This window comes from Gallinula chloropus, assembly GCF_964237585.1.
Source record: "Gallinula chloropus genome assembly, chromosome: 22".
Lineage (NCBI taxonomy): Eukaryota > Metazoa > Chordata > Aves > Gruiformes > Rallidae > Gallinula > Gallinula chloropus.
Window position 1 is genome coordinate 8,654,455 of NC_140107.1, and position 22,549 is coordinate 8,677,003.

Here is a 22,549-nt window from a genome sequence, read left to right on the forward strand (position 1 = left end):
CACTGTCACATGTGTTGTCACACAGTGTCACATCTAAGTCATGCCTCGTGCACCACGCAGCTCCTAACATGAGTTCTTATGTTTTGTGATGTTCATCTTCAAACACCCCAAGACAGCCCCACTGCAAGGATGGGGTAATCCAGTGGCACAGCCATCTTTACTGGGAATTGCACGGGATGGGTTCTCTCATCCAGAGCCATGCCACCTATGGTTACATACTCTGGTCCTGATGCTTAAGAGGGGTTGAGAAACCCGCCAAAGCCTTGAGGTTCTTCCTGGAATGAGACCTGCCTGCTCCAGCCCCTCCAGCTCAGGAGGAGCCCAGCTTTGTGCGCCTTCCCAGGCCCTGGCAGCTTCTGCTGACACAGATGGCCTGTGCCCCTCCACAGCAGCTTCATGGAGTGCCTTCGCTGAAGGGGTGGCCACGCTCTGGGCAGAGGCATCATCCCATCCCTGCTGTGTGCTTACCAGAGTAGCGGATTTTGAAGCCTTTCCTGTTGTAGGCATGATCAGAGGACCAGCGGAGGTAGACTTTGTTCCCGCTGCTGGTGACGGTCAGAGGGGCAGAGTAGTTCCCGCTCAGCGAGAGGAGCAGCGGACTGTGGCCAGAGGGACCTGTGAGGATGGAGGGAGGGAGGAGAGGTGACGCCTGGCACACGGTCACGGGGGGGCAGGTTTGGCAGAGGGAAGGGGTGCGCTGGGAGCTGCAGCTCAGGCGCTTTCCCGGTGAGCCCAGGAACAGCAGCTCATGCTCGGGGTTTTACTGAACACCAGTCCCAGTGCAGACACCTGGTTCTGGGGAAACCAACGGCAATTAAAGCCCAGTTGATGGCAGCAAGACGAGGATCTTGCTCCAGGCAGGATGCCTTCGGCTCACGTCCCAGTGGGCAACCAGAGGAACATCAGCAGGTTACAAAGCTGCCTCGTGAACACCGACAGATCCTCTCGGGCTGTGAGAACGCTCACGGGCCCAGAAAATATGGTCTGCATCAGCTTCAGGGATAAGAGTCCTACCTTCTCAATTCACCCTCTGCCAGCAACCCCTGCTATGATTTCTCCCAGGAGCTTGCTAACTCCTTCCCCCTGGAAAAATACTGGAGATCCAGCCAAAAATCAAATCCCTGGTATTTGCTTATCCAGAGAACCAGTGAGTCTTAGGAGGAGCTGTACATCCCACAGAAGGTTACAGGCAGAGCAGTGGAAAGCTCTCCTGAGCGCTCTGGGAACAGAGATTAACAACTAACCAAACCCTTCCACTGATTCCCTTTCCCCTCAGCTGCTGCGTGAGTCAAACCAGCGAATCTCTTACCATCAAAGATTTCAAACTCATCATACTGCTTCTCGCTCAGGAAGTACTCGATGGTGAGGGAGATGTTATACCCAGGCTCCACCTTGACCACCCAAGAGCAGGTCTGAAAGTGAGGGTAGCTCCCCAGGAAGCTCTGGCTGAGGATGACGCCGGTGGAGTCTGTCATAACCTCGTTCATTGGGCAGTGCACTGCAGGGAGCACGAAGGAGAGACAGGAGAACATTAACATTCCTGTTTTGATGAAGGAGGGAGGAAACATGAGATGCTACGTCTGAGAAGGTTTGTCTTGAAGAGCAGGGTGAAGATAGAGTGCAACTCCCACCCACGTACATCCACACTACACACCTTGATCCTGGGGGGCTCCCAGAGCATCCCCACACCCCAACACAGGCTCTGAATGAAGCACACTGCGTTCCCCCTGACCTGAGCAATGCCCACATCAACAGGGCAAAAAAGCAGCCAACCAATCTCAATCACTGCTGCATCATTCCACATCTCTTTCAAAACCAACAGCACTGTTGACTGAGAGACTATTCCCAAGTTATAAAGGGCTCCCTGGGAATCCCTGGGAACTTTATTACCCAGGTTAGAACAAGGTGTGGAGCTACAGGCTTATCCCAGGGCACCCACCGAGCTGTGAACTGGGATGTAAGACCTCCCGTTTCTGTAATCACTAGACTCCTATTTAGCTCCTGGAAATACTAAACCCAGCTGAAAATGCTAAATGAAAAGGCCAGCAAAAACAGCCCAGAAGAGGAGGCAAACACACAAAGTGAGTGAAAAAGCATAAAAAGCAAGGGAACTTTACTTACCCATAATCGTCACTAAAGCCTGGTGCAAATGCTGTACTTGTATTAACAGAAAACAGCCAGAACTATCCAGAAAGAACAGCGTATTCTTTCCAAATCCTTAATCCCATCAGTGATTTTTTGACCTCTATAAATTGGTGGCCAGATGTAATTTAAGCAGTCCCTTTACCCCCAGGCTAACAACCATCAGTAAATAATTGAATGACCTCCCTTTCTCTCCTTCAGTTCACGCTATTTCAGAGAGAATCGAGCTATAGAAAAATATCCCATTATATGGTAAAAATGTTCAGATAGGAGGGAATGAAGGAGATGAAATAATCACGGCTGGAGCGAACAAAAGCACCAGCAGGAATCCAGAGGATAAATAAGGTAACATGGTAGCAGGGAAACATCTTTGGGATCCCTCCTGAGCAGCAGCAAGGTGTACAACGCAGCGTGCTCGGGGCTTTCATTTCTCTCCCATGTAATACATTCTGTGGCACTAATAGAGAAGCTGTTCCTCGCAGGATTGCCTTGCTGGAGGAGCTTGTCTCACTGCAGCCTGCTCTTCCTTTGGCTGTTCATGTGTCACTGGCAAACTCAGCACAGAATTCCCCCCTCCCCACCCCGGGGTAGGGACATTTGGGTGACTGTTCTCATGATCTCACCATCAGAGATGCGGTGTGTCAGCCCTCTGCTCAGTCTCCAGTCCAGGAAAGTACAAGTTTAAGGTGCTTTCCTGAACCGGGGGCTTGGGGTATAATCCAGGGGGACTTGATGGGGGGAAACAACCCCCCAGACTGTGTGGAGACCCCACTAAATCCCTGGAACAAGTAAGGGGTGGAGGAACTTTCTGTATCGCTTATCAGAGAGCTGTTGCAGCAAGTCACACAGTGAATCTCCCACTGTGGTGGGGGGTTGAGTCTATTTGGGATGCTCAGCCCCGGGACAGGCTGTGAGCAGGTCAGAAGAACAGCCTCTCCCAGCACAGAGGTGTCTCGCTACCCTCCTCACAAGGTCCTGATGGGTGGGACTGCACTACTGGGACCCTGGAGGGCTGAGAATCAACCTCAGGGATGCAGGATGTGCAAGGAAACCTCCCCCAGCCCATCGTCTCGCAGCAGTGTCTGGGTAGGGAAACTCTGGCTGCCAGGCTGGGCACCCTCAGCTTTACCTTCACACGTGGGTGGAGGTCCTTCAAACTGCAGGTGAGTGCCCAGTTTGCAGGTCAGGATTTCATTTCCAATCAGGGTAAAGCCAGGAAGGCATCTGTACCTCACCACATCACCTACAGACAGAAACACAACAGCCTGAGCCAAGAGAAGGACCAACTGACCAAGGCTGAACTGTGCCCTGGGAAAGGGGGTACAATGGAGCGCCTTGACCATGCCTCTGCCATCGAGCTCTGGCATGACTGTGGGGAAATAAAGGGCAGGGAAAGAGCCTCAGCTGGGATAAACTGCTGTCACACTGCTGAGACTATTGTGATTCGTTCCCTCCAAGAAAGCAGACAGGGAGAAAAGCTGCTTTCAAAGAAAATAATAAATAAATCACAGCTACTTCACTGGTTCCAGACACACTTAAAACGTGGATGTAACCAAGGGCAGCAGCAAAAACCACAAAAAGCAGAGTGGACACAGGTGAAAGGGTCTCAAAAAAAGTAACAATGGTCCTTAAGCTTTCACACACCACTTTGAAGCACCTGAAAACCAGCACTGTGGCAAAGGTTTCTGCACGCTCCAAACAAGCTCAGGGCTTTCACAAAAGCCAGACCTCTTCTGTACTAACACAGGAGAAGCCTCAGGACAACCGGATCGATCTGACTGCTGGGTGTTGAGCAAGGTCACCCCATGCCCCACACAATTCCACACGTGGTCTCCTGTAACCCCAGGGATGGGGTGGCAACATGCACGTGTCTTCCTGCCCCAGCAGCTGGCGAGGGGGAGGGAGGGCTGAGACCCCCAGAGGTACCTATGTTAAACTCCTCGTTCTCGGTGATGATTTCTGCGTTGGGAACGATGGTTGGAGGCTGACATCTGAAGAGCTGGTAGGCTGAAAGAGCAAAGGAAGAGCAGCAGATGTTAGGCTGGGGGTGAAGGCAGCCAAGGCCATCTCGGTGCTGAGAGCAAGAGCCATCAGGGCAAATCGCCCTGCTCCACAGGCAGAAGGAATTGGCAAAGCCTGACCATGGTCCCCTTCCTGCCCCAGTCCCTACTGAGATGCTCTGGGTATTTGTGCCCCAAAGCTGCTGCCTCCAGCTCCTTACACCTAATGGGAAACAGCTTTTTCCCAGTCTGTGGAGGTGCTCAGACAGTGTCAGTCCCTTTGGATGAATGTGGAATGATGACTGGTGGGCGCTGATGTGAGGCCACGTTGCCAGCACCTTTTGGGATACTGAGTCAGACAGTCGTGGTGACCTCGGTGGCGTTAGGTCAGTCACAGCAGGAGATTCACAGGCTGCTCCATCACCAAGCAAATGACAATAATTCATGAGACAATTTCCCCCTCACTGCCTGTCCTTGAACAGAGGAAGCAAAACTCACCAATTTACTTTTAACTCTGAATTATTCAATGATTTTTCTTCTGGAAATGATTCCAGGAGGACTCATGTTTCCAACCACAAATCCTACACGTAGCTTGCAGGTCACAAAGTAACCCAGGCAAGGTCGATGCTGGTGCCACACAGAGGACACAACAGGGCAGACCTTGCACTCTTTGCACAATTAAGTGCTTTTCCAGGGGTGCCCCGTGGCTAAACAGGTAGAATAAATCCACTTGAGGAGCAGCAACAATTCCCTGTGGCTCCACACCCGACCAGATACACTGCAAATATCAAATCCCCCCCCTCCCAGATTTAAAGAGCAGCTAACGTGGAGCAGAACAACCACGCTGCTTACAAGCACGTGGGTGCACGAGGCTCCAGCACTGTGCTGCTCATGGAAATAAACACCCGAGAGCTGGGAGCAGAGTGAAATTGAAAATACAGTCCTGGGAGCGAAATGAATATTAATGCCAGACATTTCCTGCTATTTGCTCAGCACTTCTCTGCATCTTTGCTCCCCCTGCACCTGACCCTGGCCAAGCATAACTTCCCCTGAAATTTATATCAACCCTTTAATTTAAGATACTGAAGCTCAAGCTGCCACTGAGTATTAATTCTTACTAACTCCACGACGTTGAACTCCTCACGTGGTGGTGAGGCTGGTGGTCCTGCCAGCACCCTCACCGAGGCTTTGTGATGATGGTACCTGGAGAGGAGGAGTCACCCCACTGTCTTACCCCAAATTTCTGACCCCTGATGTGGAGTAGGAGAAGACTTTCCCAAAGGGTGATGTTTGTGGTCCAGGGGGATGTGCTGGAGGGAATGCAGCCGCTCCTGGTTCACAGGAGGGATGGGCGTAGGTATCCCATGTGTGTGAAGGGTAGGGAAACAATCAAAACATGTGCTGCTGCTCCAGTGAGCTAAACCCAACCGGGGGGTGGTTTACAGGAAAGCACCAGCTCTTTAATTCAGACAGCCCCTTCTCCATGATCTGCTGCAGGGGCAAAGGAGCATGTGGGATGGGAGAGGAGGGAGAGGCGGTGGGGACAGCCCTGCTGCCACACAGCAAAGAGCCATCCCAGGAGGGAACACACCTATTTACAGCCTTTGTTAAACAGATGTCTGACAGTGGGGGGAGAAGGAAACCGGAACAAAAATTTAAATTAACTGCTATTTAAGAAGTGCTTGACAGCATCTATTGAAGCGGAAAGATAACCCAGCTTTTACAGCATTAATCTCTGCTCCTTAATGGGCCATATTTCAATACCAAGGTGTGATTAAGGTGGCTTCAGCATATGGGTGATACAGCACCGGTGAAGCTCCTTTCAACAGCACATCCATTTGTTCTCACCACGACAAAAGAGAGCCCTGTCCTTGAAACCAGGCTGGGACCCCCTTGAGTTACTGTGCCATAAACTCCTTTCCCATCACGCTCACACATCAGCTCGTGCTGGCACCTCAACTAACCCCTTCAATAATAGGTGCAACACCATCATTTTTCAAGGGACTCTATTGAATCTCTAAGCTCTGTGAATCGTTCTTTTGTTTCCCTCCCTCCACCCTACAGAAACGTTTCTTTGGAGGCATTCTAAAAGGGCACTGGTTCTCTGACATGGTGCTGATCATCACCATACAGGAAAAGACAATTCAGAGCTGGAGAAGGATGTCTCTGATGTCCCAAATCTGCCAGACATCGGAATGAAAGTACACTTTGCTGTAGATCCTGAGGAAATGGTGTTTCCTGCAGTTACACCCCAAAGGGTGATGCTGAAGATTTCACTGTTGGCACTGCTGGAGTGCGGTGTGAAAACCTCTCCCCTCCACTTTCTCCCACACCTTTCCTGGTGTGTAAGGCACCAGCATCGAGAGGAGAGCATGGCAAAGAGAAGAATCTCACCTCCATCACTGAAAATCTCTGGGATCAGGTGTTACTCTGAAGTCCCATGTAAAAAGGGAGAGAGAAGCCAGCACACAGAAGGCCAGGCAGTCACTGCAGTGCCAGAGTGGTTATCGGGTCTGTAACAGCCTCTGCCCAGCACCAACTCCAGAGCTCTCAACCTGGAGATGCTCCACGCTCCAGCCACGGAGACCAGGGAACAGTGACCTGTGCTGACGGGCTCTAACCGCAGCAGCATCTACTTCTCATTACGAGGGGGAGCGCTGGCCGATGGGCAGCGTGTTCACACACTGCTCATTTCTGAGCCAAACTGCCTAAACCAGCATTTTCTGCACAACTTGTATATGCACCATTGTCTAGCAACAGGAATCCTGCAGCAATAAACCGATTCCCCCTCCAAAAAGCCTAGCAAACACTCTCCAAACCCAGCCTGTCTAACACTTGCCGTTCGGAGCTGAACATAAGCTAAGACATTCTGTACCACCATGTAAGACTTTGTGGCTGCCAGCTAATTACCAAAGAGAGATCTCCCCGTTTGTGCCTTCCAAAACTCCCAGCCCTGCCACAGGAACTCGTTAGCTAATCCAATTTCAAGTCGGGCTCTTGTTCAGTGGTGGAAAGCAAATGCTCTTGTTGCCACGCTGACGCCCAGCGTCTCCCCAGCGCAAGCGGCACTCGCACCAAGGCATCCCCAGGTAATCTAGGGATTTACACCAACCCCTTTTACTCCCTGGAGGAGTGAAGTCACCTCTCAGCTGGAACACAGATACCGTTTAAAGCAGGATGCTGAGATGACCACACTGTGCTCAGTCACCACTGGGGGGGGAGGGGGGATTTAGGCAAACAAAGTGGAGCTGCCCAGAACATGATCCACTGTGGAGAGAGGATGGTATTTACAGACACTGGGAGAGCTGTAGGGTTGGTGTGGCCGTTTGCAGGCACTTGATCTCTGCTGGAATCACCAGGATGGTGGAGGATGTCTACAACTGCCCAGACTGCCTGACCACCAGCCAGCACTTCACTACCTAAGAGACCTTCAATTGCAAACCGGCAGGAACTGGGTGGGCCAGTTCTTTGGGCCAGACTCAAGGTCAAAGTACAGCTTTTTGCACCTTGGATGGAACTGGTCCTCCCCCCATCCACCCCTCTGTGTCCCACAGCAGGTAACACAGCCCCTTGCTCAGTGAGCGATACTGACCGTAGAAATAAATGGCAAAGATCCCTCCGTTGGCTGCATCGCTGTGGAACTTCATCAGGACCTGATTGGAAGAGCTCTGGGCTGATTTCTTAGCAGAGTTGCCAGTGAACACACCAAGCTGTGGGGCTGTTTGCTGTGGACCATCCCTAGAAATCATGTCAGAAACACAAGAAAAGAGCACTGTTATATGTCTTTAATCCTAGGCAGCAACCAACCTCCTATGCTCCCTGCACAGGAGCTCCTCCTTGCTCTTCCTTCCCTGTCCTCCCTTTTCTACACCTGTACAATGGTCTCAGCAGCTCCCAGAGCAGCTGACCTGGATGCTCAGACCCTTCTCTGCTCCCATTATACTGGCATAAGCTCCTCTGGCAGCACAATTACAAACATCACCTTCATTTTTAACCTCAGTACTTGGAGAATCGGGGCCAGTTTTCCAAAGGAGTTGCACTCCCTGTTTGCATAGCAGACACTGAGATATATTTTTAAAATCAGATGCTGTTTGAGTGCTACAAGCTCAAGACTTTGGGCAGAAGCTCAAGAGCTGTCTGTGCTGGCTTGGCTGACTGAGGTTGGTCACACGCCATCTCTCTTCCCTTCTCCAAACAGCAAAGGGAGATCCCAGCCTGTAAGGCTCCAGGGGTGAGGTCCTCAGGACATGGGACATCAGTGCTGCTTCATTAACAGCAGCAGAACTGCACCCATTTTACATCAGAGGCTGCAGTTCCCAGGTGCTGCTGTTTAAAAGGCAGCTGGGGGTCACAGCTGGTTCCTAACCCCTCAGCACAACACAGAGGAATAAGGTTGTTGAAAGCTAAAGATTGCTGTCCAGACACCTCTCCAGAGCCAGGGATGCCACTTCCATCACTTGGCACCAGCAGCTGCGTGGTCCAGGGATCACTCCCCTCACTGACCTTGCACTCCTGCCTTTTGCAGGGCTGTAACATCACTGTGCTCAGAGTCAGTCACCCTGGCTGTTTTGCTACCCCCTCAGTCCTTAATCTAATGGCTCCATCCTGCACCTGGAGTTAAAAAAACCCCAAATCCTCACCCCAGTGTGCCCAGAGGATACCCCTACTCTCAGACACAACGTGGCAGTGGGTGCTCTATCTATCAGCCAGATCTTTCCAAAGCTGAGCCACAGCAGCTCCTCCAGTCAGTCCCCAGACCCTCACTGTACCCACCACACAGTGATGAAATCGTTGTAGGGCTCCGTCTGCAGCAGAGTGAAGTTCAGGTGGATTCCATATCCCACCGGCACTGTAAGGAGCCAAGTGCAGTCCTGGGAATTAGGGTACTGGTTGGGGAAGCCAGGAGAGTAAACTGTCCCATTCTGGGTGGTGATGTTCCCCCCACAAGGCACTGCAGGTAATCAGACAGAAAGACAAACTAGTGAAGAAACATCCCCCCAGATAAAAACTCTTAGAGATCCCCTATTCCCCCTCCTTCTTGTTTTTGTTTGGATACAAACATAGCAGTTCTGGATACAGGAGGACCCAACCCCAACATCTCAGCCAGGATGCCTCAAGCAATTCCCATCTGTCAGGACTACATCTAAGCATTTTAACTTCAGCCCATTACAATAAATCCAAGTGCTTCAGAGCTGAAAGGAGCCTGTCAGGGTGTTTCATACAGATGCAACAGCCAGGTGGGTAAATAAACTTTATCTTCTGCCCTAGTAAAGAGTCTTTGGGCTCTGCCAGCTGTCTGCACCCATGCATGGAAAAACCCAGCTCCTGACAAGATCACACCAGTGGGCAAATCTGCCCAGTCGCTCATACAGCACAGCCTGGACCCGAACCACCAAGCATCTGGCTTTCCACAGAGCACATCTGAGCAGGGGGGAAATGATGATTTGTAGGACAGCAGCATCCAATTCATTAATCAAGATGACAGTTCCATTGCACTAGGTATCTTCCAGGCCCAAATGAACTTGCAAACTGAAGAGAGGCAATTAGAGGCAGCCTCAGCAGCGAAGAGGAGGGACAGGAAGATGACACCCTACAGAGAGGCCACAGCAGGTCCCCGGGTCTCAAAGTCCTGTGTATGGAGCAGCAGCTTCTGGTCCTCCCTGGCATGGGAGTTCAGCTGCAATGATGGGAACATCTGCAGGGGTGAGTGCAGACAGTGTCATCTGCCTGAGCCAGCTCTGTCTGTGAGGCACGTAGCTGCATGAACCCCATCCTCAGCTCCAGCTAACACACTCTCCCTCCCAACACGACTGATCCAGGCTCAGGGCTGAACACACAACTCTTGTGCAGGCAGGAGGAGCTCCACAGAATTCTACCACCCTGGCCCTGTCCTGATGGGCCAAGATGTGAGGTTAGAGCTGAGCTCCACACATTCCCTGCTCTTCCTGCACATGGTCTCTCAAGCTGAGAGAAGCACGTGTGTGTTTATATAACCCCATATTCATTTGCTGAAACAAACACCCAAAAAACCTCAGGGGCCAAGGTCTTTCCTGCCCTGAAAAGCAGCAGGCAGCCTGCTGATGGCTGGAAGAACTCCCTGGAGCAGTGCTGGAAACCTCAGCCCCCGTGCATTTATTTCCAAATTACAGCTTCTCTTTTAATTAAAAGGCCTTTCAGTTGTGACCTGTGTGGGGAAGATGAGGTGGTTAGCCTAAGGCAGCACGTCTGCACCACTTGTTGCTATGCAAAACTAGAGCATTTAAGGAAAGAGTTAGAAAAGAGAAGTTGAGAGCTGACTTTCTCATCACCAGCAGATGTGCACACAGAGGAAAGATGCCAATGGTCCAAACTGTACCTAACCCCTCGGCCCTCTGTGCTATTGGAAGCGCTGCAGAACAAGAAAGCTACTTAAAAAAGCACAATAAAGGAGGAAGAATTGGCTGGTTGTAGCTGGTGGAGGTGATGCCTGAAGTAGAAAAGGGCACAATCCTGCTGCCACCCTCCCAGCAGCACCCAGCTGAGCGTGGGACAGTGTCTCAGCTACTGCACATCCCTCTTGTGCTGCTGGGGTCAGTGAAAGACCAGCTGAGGATCTGGTTCTTTATGCTTTGTGTTCTCTGGGGTTTAAGGACTTCGGACTTGAAACGAGGGAAAATATCACCTCTCTCCTTCCCCAGCGCTCAGTTCCTGCAGACCACGAGCTGTAAAGAGGTTGGGATAAAGGTCAGTGCTCCTGGGAAGGGCCGTGGGAAATCTTCAATAAGCAGCCTTGAACTTCTAAAGGGTTCATAGAAAAACCTTCTAGAGTAAACCCCAGAAAACTCCATCCGTGCGCCCAGAGGATGAAAGGCTGAACCAGCCACGTTGCGCTGGGAAAAGAGAATGTGGCTGTTTGAGTTTCAATGCCTGGAACACAGATCTGCTCCTTCACCCTGCACGGGCCCTCCTAGCTAGGTGGTCTGCAGAAAGGAGACCACAGTCAAGGGTACCAAAGAGCTCACGTCTGGGTCATTCTGGAGATGCCATTGCTGCCACACTAAGGAGGCTACAGAGGGACACAATCTCCCCACGCTCAGAGCTATGAGGGTCTTTTACCAGGGATTGTTTCTATTTAGCAGTGCTAAACTAACAGAAGCTGAACATGGCTATAGAAAGCAAGCAGGCAGTGATTATACCACTTCATGCTGAAGGCGCAGCTCCTGCTGCCACGAGCAGAGTGACAGCTACAGACAGTCCTCAGCCACCACACAGGAGCCAGCCACACCACCCCAAAAGATGCTCCTTGAGCTGTTCAAAGTGTTTGCTTGGACCAGGCTGAAGCATGCTGGACATTAACTCATGGAGAACACGACTTCAGCATCGCAGGGGCTGAGGCTTTATTCGAGGGGCACGTTCCCAGCCTGCCTCCAGCAACACTTTCATTTCCAAAGATAACTTTTAGCCCAATGAGAAAACAAGGATTCAAAAGGAGCCCAAGAACAGGGCGCCAACACCTTTCCTCTCCCCAGAAGTGCCCGTCTGGGTGCTCCCAGGGGGACCCCAAAGCCATACCTTCACACCGGGGCAACGGGTGGTCCCAGTTCCTGTTGGTGCCGTGCTGGCAGGTCAGGACGGGGTGGCCGATCAGCTGGTAGCCAGGCAGGCACTCAAAAGAGATGGACTGGCCAACGTTGTAACCGGCTCCTCTCACCACACCGTTAGCAAAAGGTTCAGGGTCGGGGCATTCCTGCAGCTCGTAGGCTGACACAGATAAAAAATTAAGGAGGAATGTTTCACACTTCATATTTTCCTCAGAAAAAAAGCAGGAGCAGTACACCCACCGTGCTGCTTGGCTACCTTCTCCTCATAGAAGGATTTAATTGAAGGAGATAAACTTTAATGAACCGTGCACGCATCTGCATGAAGGTTGAGGGAAAATCCTGCTGCTTTGGCCCAGGCTCAGCCCTGAGTGTGGGAGCTGCCCTGGTCCAGAGGAGTCTATGAGCCTGTCTCCACTAAGTCACCCCTGCACTTCGCTTCTAATTGGGAAACCTGCCTTGTTTTTCAAGGAAACGTGGACAACCCCCCATGATGGATACAAGCAAGTTGGTTAACATGTTCCACCTGGCATTATAAATTATTGGTCAGCCTCCCTAGAGCTAATTTGCATAGCAATTTCCATGAGATTACCCAGAGTGCCTCACAGAGCACATTCCTTCCTAAATTGTGCAGCAGCGCATGAATTATATGGTGCACGGACAGGACAGCCAAGGCAGAATTAATGTTTTCAATTAAGTATGAGTAGCGGCTTTTATTGCTATTTCTGGGGAGTCAGCCCTTTGTCAGTCCTTGGCTGCATCACGTGGCTGAAGACACAGGCTCCATCCTTCCCACCCCTCAGCTCTCTCCCCCAGGCAGTAGCTGGACCACTTGGCCGTATCCAGCAAAGCGCATCCTAATCCTGTTCAGTATCTGCCCAGGGCAGCTCCTTTGCCCCTTTGCATCCCCACATGCCATGGATGGGTGGCTACAGAAGATGAAAGGGTTTTTCAGACACAGAGCAGCAGATCCAGGAAGAGGAGGAGACTTCCTGAGCCTCATGCTGCTGTCTTTGGAGAGCAAGGGAGCTGCTGCTCAGAGGACATCACTCAAAGCTGGAGCTGCCCAAGGACTCGAGCTGGGCAGGAAGGCAGGCACCAACATTGCCCATCACCTCCAGGAGCCAGACTGAGTGCACCCATTGAGTGTACTGGCTGATTACTGGCACCCCCAGTATCCATGGGAGCCCCATGATTATTCTCTTTGGCTGTTGCCTGATTTACCCTGTTCCCTCCAGCAGCCAGCTCAGGACAAAGCAAGGCCGCAGCAGGGATGGGTCCAGACTTCAGCTGAGACTGAAAAGCAGCTGCAAAACTGCAGAGCAGAGTCAGGGGTGCTGAGGCCTCTTCTCCCTGCATGTGACAGTCGACAGAGCCAAGATCTAAGTGAATCTGGCTGGAATTAATTCAAAGGCATTTCACTGTCACAAAGCTCTCCAGGAACATTTGTTATTTGCCGTAGGCGTGAGTCTGGGTGAACAGATCCCAATTATGAGGATGAAGCGTGGTCTCCATGTAACACCTTTCCACTCATTTGGATTAAGTCCTCATGGAATTAATACAAGAGAACAGCAAGAACCGTGCTGCCTCTGCCCTCGCTCCACCGCCCGCACCCTCAGCGCCCGGGGATGGGACGGTCCCACTGCTGCTGGTCCAGCGCTCTCCGTACCTTGGTATTCCAGCTTGAAGCCCGGCTTGTTCTGGGAGTGGTCGCTGTGGAAGTACACGGTGGTTTCGTGAGACGTGGACAGGAGGGAGCCCGGGATGTCAGTGCCGCTGAACCGCCCGATGACGTTACTGGTGTCGTACGGCCCGTTGCGGATTTCCACAAAGTCGTGGTTGGGCTCCGTGGAGAAGTTTAGGAACTGGATGTGAGCACCTGGAGAGGGGGAATGAACAGCCTGTCTCTGGAGCTGCACCCGAGCCTGAGCGCATCAGCACGGCTCTCCCAGGGATGCGTGATACAGCCCAGACAGACCGCAGCAGGACACTGACCCCCTCGGAGGCAGAAGGTGCCCGTAGGTGCACATCTGGGAGCTGTGGGTTTCAGACAAGCTCAGGCTATTAATGCCTGTAGTTTCATGCTGCTGGAGCTCCTGTGCACACCCCTCTGCCCAACAGCAGAGAAACTGGGAAAAGCAAGTACAGGGAATCCCCCTGGACAGGCTGTGGCCAGCTCAGACAGCCGGCCAGCCTGAGAGGCAGGGCAGCCCGAGCTCGGTGTCTGCTTTCCCCAGCAGCTACACCAGGAGCAGGAGAGTTAATTCAGGAAACCCGGAGAGTCAGCGCTTCTTCCAGGCCTGATACTTCCACTACCATTCAGCACCCTGATGGGGCTGGTCTGAAGAGCCGAGCTGCAGGTGTGCAGGTTTCTGCCTCACCGAGGGCTGGGGAGAGCCCAGTTTCAAATGTGCTGATACCTTCATCAGGCAGGACATAACCTGCAGGAACTCTAGCTGAGGCAGGACATAACCTGACACAAGCTTTGGCCACTTATCACGTTTATAAAGGGTGATGTGATGAGGGATGCCCTAAGGCTACTGCAAACACGAGTAGCTAAGATGGAGAAGTGCACAGGCACGCTAAGGGAGGGTGTTGCAGCTGATTCGGAGCCGTGCTCACAAATCCCATCACCCTGCTACGCTCCACAATGACTGGTCATCACCTTCTGCAGAACTATCATTTCATAGTACCCTATAAATGCAGGTTTACTGGAGAGCATGGTCAGGGAGTCAAACAAGAGAGTTTCTGTCACTCGTCTCAGCAAGCCATGCACCCAGCACCGACTGAGCAGGGACGGGATCACCCCATCATCCCTTCCATGAGAGCATCAAGCCAAAAGCAGCTGTCTCACCAAACCCCACTGGCAGCAGTATCCTCCACGTGCAGTCCAGGTTGCTTGGGTAATTTCCTGGAAAGCCTGGGCTCAGCAGCACTCCTTCCATCTCTTCTGCTGTTCCTCCACACTGGGCTGTAAAATCAACAGCATTAACGGGCAGGATCACACATGGGTCCTTCTGGATGATGGTCGTGGCCAGTCAGCCATGTGGGAAATAAGTTAAAAAACTAAAAGGAGAAAAAGGTAAGCCTGTCTGCCCAGGGGGCTGTGGGCTCTCCTTCTCTGAAGATATTCAAGACCCATCCAGACGCCAACCTGTGCGAACTGTCCTAGGGACCCTGCTTTGGCAGGGGGTTGGACCTGACGAGCTCTTCAGGTCCCTTCCAACCTTTACACTCCTGTGATTCTGCAATTCTGATTCTAGCACAAAGTTTGCCAAGCCCTGCACGTCCACATGCTTTTTTCCTGCCCTCTGGAAATAAAAACAGGGGCCCAGAGACCCACTTTTGGCAATCACAGCGGGAGGGAGAGACCCGAGCTGCAAGAGGAGGCATGGACACTCTGTTCTGTCCACAGACTTTGTAACAGTGCATTTGTTGGAGTTTTTAACCACCTAAAAAACCCCCTATTGTGAAGAAACAGACTAATCCCATTTTGACTCCAGTTCCCACTACGTTTTCTCCTGGTTACCCGCTCTTCCTTGCCTGTGGTACTTGTCAATCTCTGGGCAATTACTGGTAAATACTGAACAGAGTGTTTGCACACTGACTCAAGTAAATTCCCTACCAAGAAGCCATCCACAGATGACAGCACAAAATATGTTTACAAAAGGCATCACATAGAGTTTAAGCACAGATAGCTCTTCTTGTGCTTCTCTGGATGACCTCTGCCTCGTTACAGTAACACCATCCAGCAGAATACACCCCAGGCACGCTCCTAACACCTTCTGACAGGCAAGGTGCAGGCTCCCCAGGTCCAGTATCTCATTATGTCAGTACTTGCTACTAACAAGGCTTCTCCCAGAAGAATTCTCTTTCTTTTTTCCTCTTAATGGCTCTTTAATAGAACTACTTCTGAATTATTTAGAAGCTGAGCATCTGGATGAAGTAGACCAAAAGAAAATTGGCAGGCTTTGCCAGGGAAGCAAGCTGTTCTCTGCACAGGAGAAGAACCACAGCCTGGGCTTTGTGCAGCCAGCGGGGTCTGGTCAGGGTTTGGACACAGCAGAGAGTGGGATGTGTCAGCGTGGGGTGCTGCAGCATCCCTGGAAGGGATGATGGTCACTCATGATGATCTGCACTTGTCTGCAGAGATGTGTTCATGCCCCTTTTGAGCTGGGTGACCTTTTTTGGGGCAGCATGATGCAGGCTGAGGGATAGGAGCACTCCAGGTTGATGGGTTTGTACCTCTGCACTCATTTGGGTCACAACTGCCCCAAACCCAAGAGTGTCAGTCCCACTGCGCTGGTGTTTACACCCCACAGTGCCTCAGAGGTGCAGCCCAGCCACCCCAAATCCTCCTGAACGGGGTCACCGATGCCATAAAAACCTGAACCCTGAGCTAGTCACCAGCTGGATGATAATCTCACCATCCTCCCCCAGGCTGGGACCCCCCAACTCTAATGCTGAGCTGAAGGGCTTCTGATGTCTTTCAGAGCAGCTCCCATGGGTACGAGTCCTTTAGCTCAGTCATCCTGCTATAAATGTCTCTTTATTTATTCCTGGCCTGCAGATCATCGGATAAAAGAACTGTTAGCTCTTATAATTACTTTAAAGCAAAATGATGTAAGCTAGAACAGCAGGAGCCTGAAATAACTGTTAACTAAAGCTATTAAATGCATAAATGTCTCTCTCAAAGCTGTAAAATGTGCAATATGAATATTAAACATCCAGATCTGCTAAAAGCACAATATTGAGAATAATCCAAAAACTCCAGCAAGTTCCTTTCACCTCTGTGACTCTTCCCCTAAGGCTCACTTCTTCTGCAGTCGAAATCCCCTGCTGAGTCCCCTTCTCCCAAGGGCAGAAGCACTTGGAGGGTGCCAAGGCAAAGAGCTGCCGTGCTGAGTGACACGGGACCCACCAGACCCCAAGGTGGGGACAAGGCACCGAGTGCTGTGGTTCAGAGTAAGGTGCCAGTAAAAGATGCAGCTTTATGATCTTAAAGGTCTTTTCCAACCTTGTGATTCTGTGATTTTAGTGACAGCAAGATGCCTTTTGTTAAAATAAAACCCCACTCCTAAGCAAAGGCCTTAAGACTGAAAACAAGCCTCAACCTACTCTGGGTCTAAAGCAGTCTGAGGTTTTCCTTTTTGAAGGAGTTTTTGTAGAGGAAACCTTTTGTGTTTTACATTTTATGCTCTAGCCACATTTTATATTCAAAATGAAGAGTTCTGGGCAGCTCACAGGGCCTTTTTCCTTGAAGTTCCCCCTGGAACACACAAAGATTTTTCCTCACTATCTCACTTCCAGAACATACAGGCATTGCTCAAACTCAACCCCCCCCTTTTTTTTTCCTTCTTTTATCTTTCTTTAATAAAAAAATTATTGAGAAAAGCACTAAAACAGTCTGGTAGGTACAAGAGAACAGGAGTCCTACCGATGCACAGGGGCGGTGGGTAATTCCAGCGACGGACAGTGCCTGGCATGCAGGAAATGTGAGAGTGGCCCTGGAAGAGAAGAATACAAGGCACAGGGCTGGGGGGGTCTCCCTGTATCCCGGGGTGGTTGTTACCCTCTTTGTTGGAGAATCTTCAGTACCTGGAGGGCGTAGCCTGGTTCACACTGGAAAGACACGACGTCGTTCACTAAGTAGCGCTCGCCGATCTTGAGCCCGTTCCCAGGGACAGGGGGCTCTGGGCAGCTGGACAGACCGACGGCTGTGGAGGCAAGAGGAGGATGAGTGCTCCAGAGAGAGGGATGGGGTCTGTGCTGAAGGAATGGAAACACATCCCTTCATTTATCCCATTTCCCTGTCTCCCAACCACCTCCACCAGAGCGGGTGGGAAAGTGCAGTGGCCTTGGGATTCTGCACCAGGACAGCCCTGATCAGGTGGTGTTCCTGGGACACAGGGCATGTCTGGGATCTGTATTCACATCTACTTGCCTTCACTTTACCTGGAACACACTTTTTTCCACATACAAATGCATCACAAATCACTCTGGGATTCGTGGTCAAAAATATCTCTGACCGAACCCTGACACCTCCATGGAGACAGCCCAGTTTCATCCCAGTTTCCTCCTCCAACCCTATTCCTCCTGCTTTCACTTACAGACTGGATCCACCTCGAGCCAGAAGCAGCAATAAGCAGGGCTGCTCCTCCACACCACTTGCAGGACAGCCCACCACAATCTCATCCAACCCCGCTTCCATCCCAGCCCTGTAATTCCCAACTGGGAACACCCTGCTGCAAACCCAAGGAGCCAGCCCCAGAGTCGCGTGTCGGCTGGCGTGCCTCCCTTACACACACGTGCCACCCCCTCCTCTCCCTTCTGCAGAGAGAAACCCAAGCCGGGTGTCTGCAGCCACCTCGCACCCTCCGCAGCCCAGCTGCCTGCCAGCACCTCCCTCGCTCTCAGCGCCGGCAGCTGCCATGGGAAGATAACCTTCTGCATCCCTGCAAGGACTAATGTGCTGCTTAAACTCCACAGGCCCCAGGCTGAGCCCAAAGCAGATGTAAAGAGAGGGGGGGGGGAAAAAAGCACTGAGAAAGGAGCTGCTGCCTTCTCCTCCTGGAACGCCAGTCACGCTTCCCAGCAAGAAAGCACATAGTGCCTTCCCACACACGGCTGTGCTGCCTGACCTTCAGAGAGAAAACAGCTTTAAATAGCTTCCCAGAGCAGTGGACACTGAATTTTGCTCAGCCCTAGATTGTTCTTGCTCTGCTTTGGCTTTGCAGGGTGCAGAGGTAAGAGCTTTGTCTGAGGAACCCAGCGAGGGAGAAAAGGGAGGGGAAAAAAAAAACCCCATGTTTTAGCTCAATTCAAAACTTCCTGGCAGCACCTCTAACCCAAGGCAAAACGTGGGGCTCAGGGATGTGAAATTCCAACCATACAAGCAAAGCAAAAATAAACTATTTCCAGCTGCCCTGAAAAACCAACATCTATTGATTTTCACAGCAAAGGAACCAAACGAGCCTGATGACCCCAAGCCTTCCAAAGAACCTGAACGTGATCGTTGCAACAGGGAGACACAATCCTCCAAGAACTTACTGGCTGAAACAGAAATGGAGAAGAAAAGAGTTTCAGCAAGGAAATTCTGTAACAGCATCCACTTTGCCAGCTCCCAGAGAGCAATCTGGGGTGCAATCTCTCTCCCTGATCTTCTTGGTTGCTGTGATTTTGCTGGATCCATTCATGTGCTTGGTCTCAGCCTGCAAACCCAGTAAAAGCTGGAAAGCTGAGCACTAGTTGCCCTCTAAAAGCACAGGCTGTGCAGCCAAACAGCTACACTGGTTCTGCAGACACTTTACAACACGAAATTCATTCTCAAATCTGTTTGCTGCTCCGGAAAAAATAAACAGAACAGGGGTTGGCTTCAGAGACAAGCACAGGATCTGTCACCAGGACCAACTGTCAGACACGGCGGCCAGCAAGAAATGAGGATGTTTACATTGCCCCAAGGAAGATGGTGTGAGCAGGGACAGCAGCGCCAGCACCCCTCTCATCAGCTCTCCATCGCTCCTACCAGCGCCCGAGCAGAGCCAGACCATCGCCAGGCACTAACTGGTCCCCTGAGAGATGCACGAAGACCAGACCAGCTCCTGGCCCCACTGCACCTGTACCTCTAGCACACTGCAGAGACACGAACCTGCTTGCTTTCCTGGCTGCAAGCTCAACATTCAGTGTCCATGATGCACTGAACAGAGCTGAGAGGTGCCAATCTGCACCTGCCTGACGCTGGCCGTGCTGCAGCCAGGCTGTACATCAATAATTCCAGCCCTCAGTGCTGTACCACGGGCGAGGGAACAGCCACCGACACTGGGACCCGCTGCAGCTTGGCTGCAGCACACCTTTCCTGAACAGACATCTGCTCTGATGGCAGCAATCAACACACAGACATGGGGGAGAAGGAATTTTTGGCATCGTTACCCAAACCTGCCAGCCCTTCTCTCAAGAGACTCTCTTCCCTGCCATGTCTTCCAGTTTGAGTCTGGTCTGTTCTCCTGCCACTGAGGATTGCTTCTCTGTACTGTCTCTGTGTATCATCATCTATGACGATGTTTTTTGGTCTGGATACCCCAGAACTGAAGGCAGCTTTGCATCAGACCTACCAGAAGCAGAGTGGTTCATTCAGTTTAGATGTTGGCATAACCCATAAGGGATGCACCCCCCAAGTGTCCATCACGGAGGATGGGGGAAAGGAGCAGGTGCCCACGCTTCAGGGGGGGTGCCTCCTTTGGAACACGATCTCAACACTTCTCCTTTAGCTCGTGCCAGTGATTCTCCCTGAGTTGGAGGCTGCAAAAGGAGTGTGACTGTGCATTCCCACCAGTCAGGATGGAAATGATGCTGTGACCAGTACTGAATGCCTAGGAAAGCCTGCAGAGAACAGGCAGTCCCTCCCAGCCTCTGGCAAGCATCGTCTGAGGCACTTCCCAAGCAAAGACCCCAGTGCCACGCTGAACAGGCCAACTCTCCTTGAGTTTTTAATGCTTTGGCCTCTACAACTCCTGTGCTACAACACAGGAACCCAACCAGTGCTACCAAGTGCAGCAGCAGCAAGACGAGGGTCACCCCGTGACCCCACATCTCCTCTGCTGCATCTGCTCTCCATCTAACCCTCGCTCCCTCTCTGCAGCTTGACAGCAGGGAACCACACAGGCACGGGCCTCAAAGCTCACTGCCCTTCCCCACTGAACAGCCCTGCTTCTACGAGGCACCGGCTCCGTAACCGTTCCCCCATCACTCAGAGGAACCATGAGATCAAGGCTGAATTGCTCTTACTTTTGTATTCCAGGTGAAAGCCAGCAGCAGAGACGCTGATATCCGAATAGAAATGCAGATAGAGCTGGTTTGAAGTGCTGTTCAGCAGCGCAGGCACTGTAGTTCCTGGGAAAACAAGAGGTGCACAAAGATACTGAAGAGGATTCTTTCTTCCTCCTCCGTGTCCTCCGAGACTTGCTGCAGAAGAGGCTGAGAACAGAAAGTCCTTTAACTTAACAAGCTCTGTTGGTTTTGATCAGGTTCTAATGAGGCCAATTGAGAAATACCAAGGGCTCTCTGCAACGGCCTTTGCAAATCTTCTGATGAATTCCATCATGGGAAGTTTTGCCACTTACAGACCAGACAGACTCAAAAGCATCAAGAAGGGAAACAGTGATGAGAAACAGCGTGGGTGGAGTGTGGGTCCCCATCCCCCTGAGGTCTGGATTCTCTCTCCTGCCTCCTCCCCTGGAGCCGTTGGCAGCAGCAGGTCAAAGCAGCCCTGGGTCTGCTGGGTTTTTATGCAGGACTCTTCTCCTTACCACCCTCAAAGCAGCTTGAACACCTTTGTTCATTAAAGCAGCAAGAATCAGGGCTGTTGTTTTGGAGCAGCTCTGCTATTTTAAAGCTTTACGATGCTCTTGGGGCTGTTTGCTGCTCCTTGCTCTCCCCAGAGCCACTGTCCCACTGCTGAGCAGAGGACAGGCTGGTTTGTAGCCCTTCACCCAGCGTGGTGCCTGGTGAGGACACCCTGCTGAGCGCAGCGGTCTGGGGTAACCTCACCCAGCCCCACAGCGCTGCAGGAGCTCCCACGCTGTGGAAGTGCTCAGGGGGTTTTCCAAAAGCCCCCAACACTCACCCACTGGTCTTGTGTTCAAGGCTCTGTGTTTTCTGCAGGAAAGCAGCAGCCCAACACCCAACTCAAAGCCCAGGACTCCCTTTAGTGACATACTTAAATCTGTCCCCAGTTTCTGAAGCACTTGAGCCTGTGCTTAATCCTCCAGACGTGCTGAAGTCCAGCTGATGTGAACAGGGACTCAGCATGCACTGAGGGGCCTCACTGAGCACGACGCTGAGCACGTACCAGAGAAACTCCCCAGCATGGTGGCTGTGTTATCTCCTCCATCAAACACTTCCAGGGAATCCCAGTTCTGCTCAGTTACAAAACTGATCACCTGTATCTGAAGAGAAGAAAAAGAGAGGACATCACACCTCCTGCAATCATGCTAACGAACCAGGTAACGCCAATTAACAAGGCTTTAAGTCAGCACTGCTGTTTATCTGTGGTAATGCACTAGTAAAACTTGGAGATCAGTTGCCTTTGACAACCACCACTTCGTTATCCAGCTGTTTCCAGCAACTCCACACTCCAGACTTCCATACTGGGGGCTGATTTCTGCTGCTCCCTAACTTCCCAGCTACTTTACAGCAGCTGAGGACCCCGAGCCTTCTCTTCCTCTGCAGTGAGAAGCCCCTGAAGGCTTTGACACCACTTTCACAGCACAGCAACCACTACCAACCCAACAGCTACAATAAAAACAAACCCACGTTAAGACACCAGGTTTTTTTAATCCCATGAAGCTTCTGCAACTGTCTCTGTGCAGAGATTTGTGTTCCTCAGTTACCATTAAAATGGGTTCAGCCTTTCAGTGCCCCACTGAGAGGAACAAGCTGCACTGTACGTCCTATTGGTGAATGGCCCGAGGGAGTCAGACAGCAAACCTGAGAGAAAGCCACCAGGATTCAGGAAAAAATCCCCAACAAACAGCTTTATGGGCTCTAGATAGAATTTCCCAACACTGAGAACCTCAAATTCCACTCCCCAGCCAACAGCCTTGCTTAAAAAGAACCCATAAAGACACATCAGGAGTGTCACTGGCACGACCTGGCCCCAACAGAAGGCTTTGTCAACTCTTCCAGGTCTCTTTGGGTGAGGATTCCCCACTGATGTATGGCAGTCCTGGGCAGCTCCACTTGCCTTAGCACAGAGCTCAGCAGGACTGGGAAGTGCGGAGAGATTTCCATGCACCCCAAGTCTCAGCTGCATGCACACACAGGTGCACACCC

The 22,549-nt window shown here is 51.5% G+C and overlaps 1 protein-coding gene across 1 annotated transcript in view; it reads right to left on the reverse strand.

The window, feature by feature from the left end:
• The window catches only part of CSMD2 (CUB and Sushi multiple domains 2), a gene marked incomplete at both ends in the record, with an annotated part of 270,482 nt that overhangs the window by 38,176 nt on the left and 209,757 nt on the right, over nucleotides 1–22,549 (reverse strand). Inside the window, 13 exons of the mRNA XM_084274397.1 lie at nucleotides 469–615; nucleotides 1,310–1,498; nucleotides 3,272–3,385; nucleotides 4,069–4,149; nucleotides 7,735–7,880; nucleotides 8,916–9,093; nucleotides 11,694–11,882; nucleotides 13,389–13,598; nucleotides 14,574–14,690; nucleotides 17,157–17,226; nucleotides 17,318–17,436; nucleotides 20,504–20,608; nucleotides 21,567–21,663. Coding sequence (XP_084130523.1) covers nucleotides 469–615; nucleotides 1,310–1,498; nucleotides 3,272–3,385; nucleotides 4,069–4,149; nucleotides 7,735–7,880; nucleotides 8,916–9,093; nucleotides 11,694–11,882; nucleotides 13,389–13,598; nucleotides 14,574–14,690; nucleotides 17,157–17,226; nucleotides 17,318–17,436; nucleotides 20,504–20,608; nucleotides 21,567–21,663 — 1,762 coding nt within the window. The remainder of the gene's footprint in view (nucleotides 1–468; nucleotides 616–1,309; nucleotides 1,499–3,271; nucleotides 3,386–4,068; nucleotides 4,150–7,734; nucleotides 7,881–8,915; nucleotides 9,094–11,693; nucleotides 11,883–13,388; nucleotides 13,599–14,573; nucleotides 14,691–17,156; nucleotides 17,227–17,317; nucleotides 17,437–20,503; nucleotides 20,609–21,566; nucleotides 21,664–22,549) is intronic.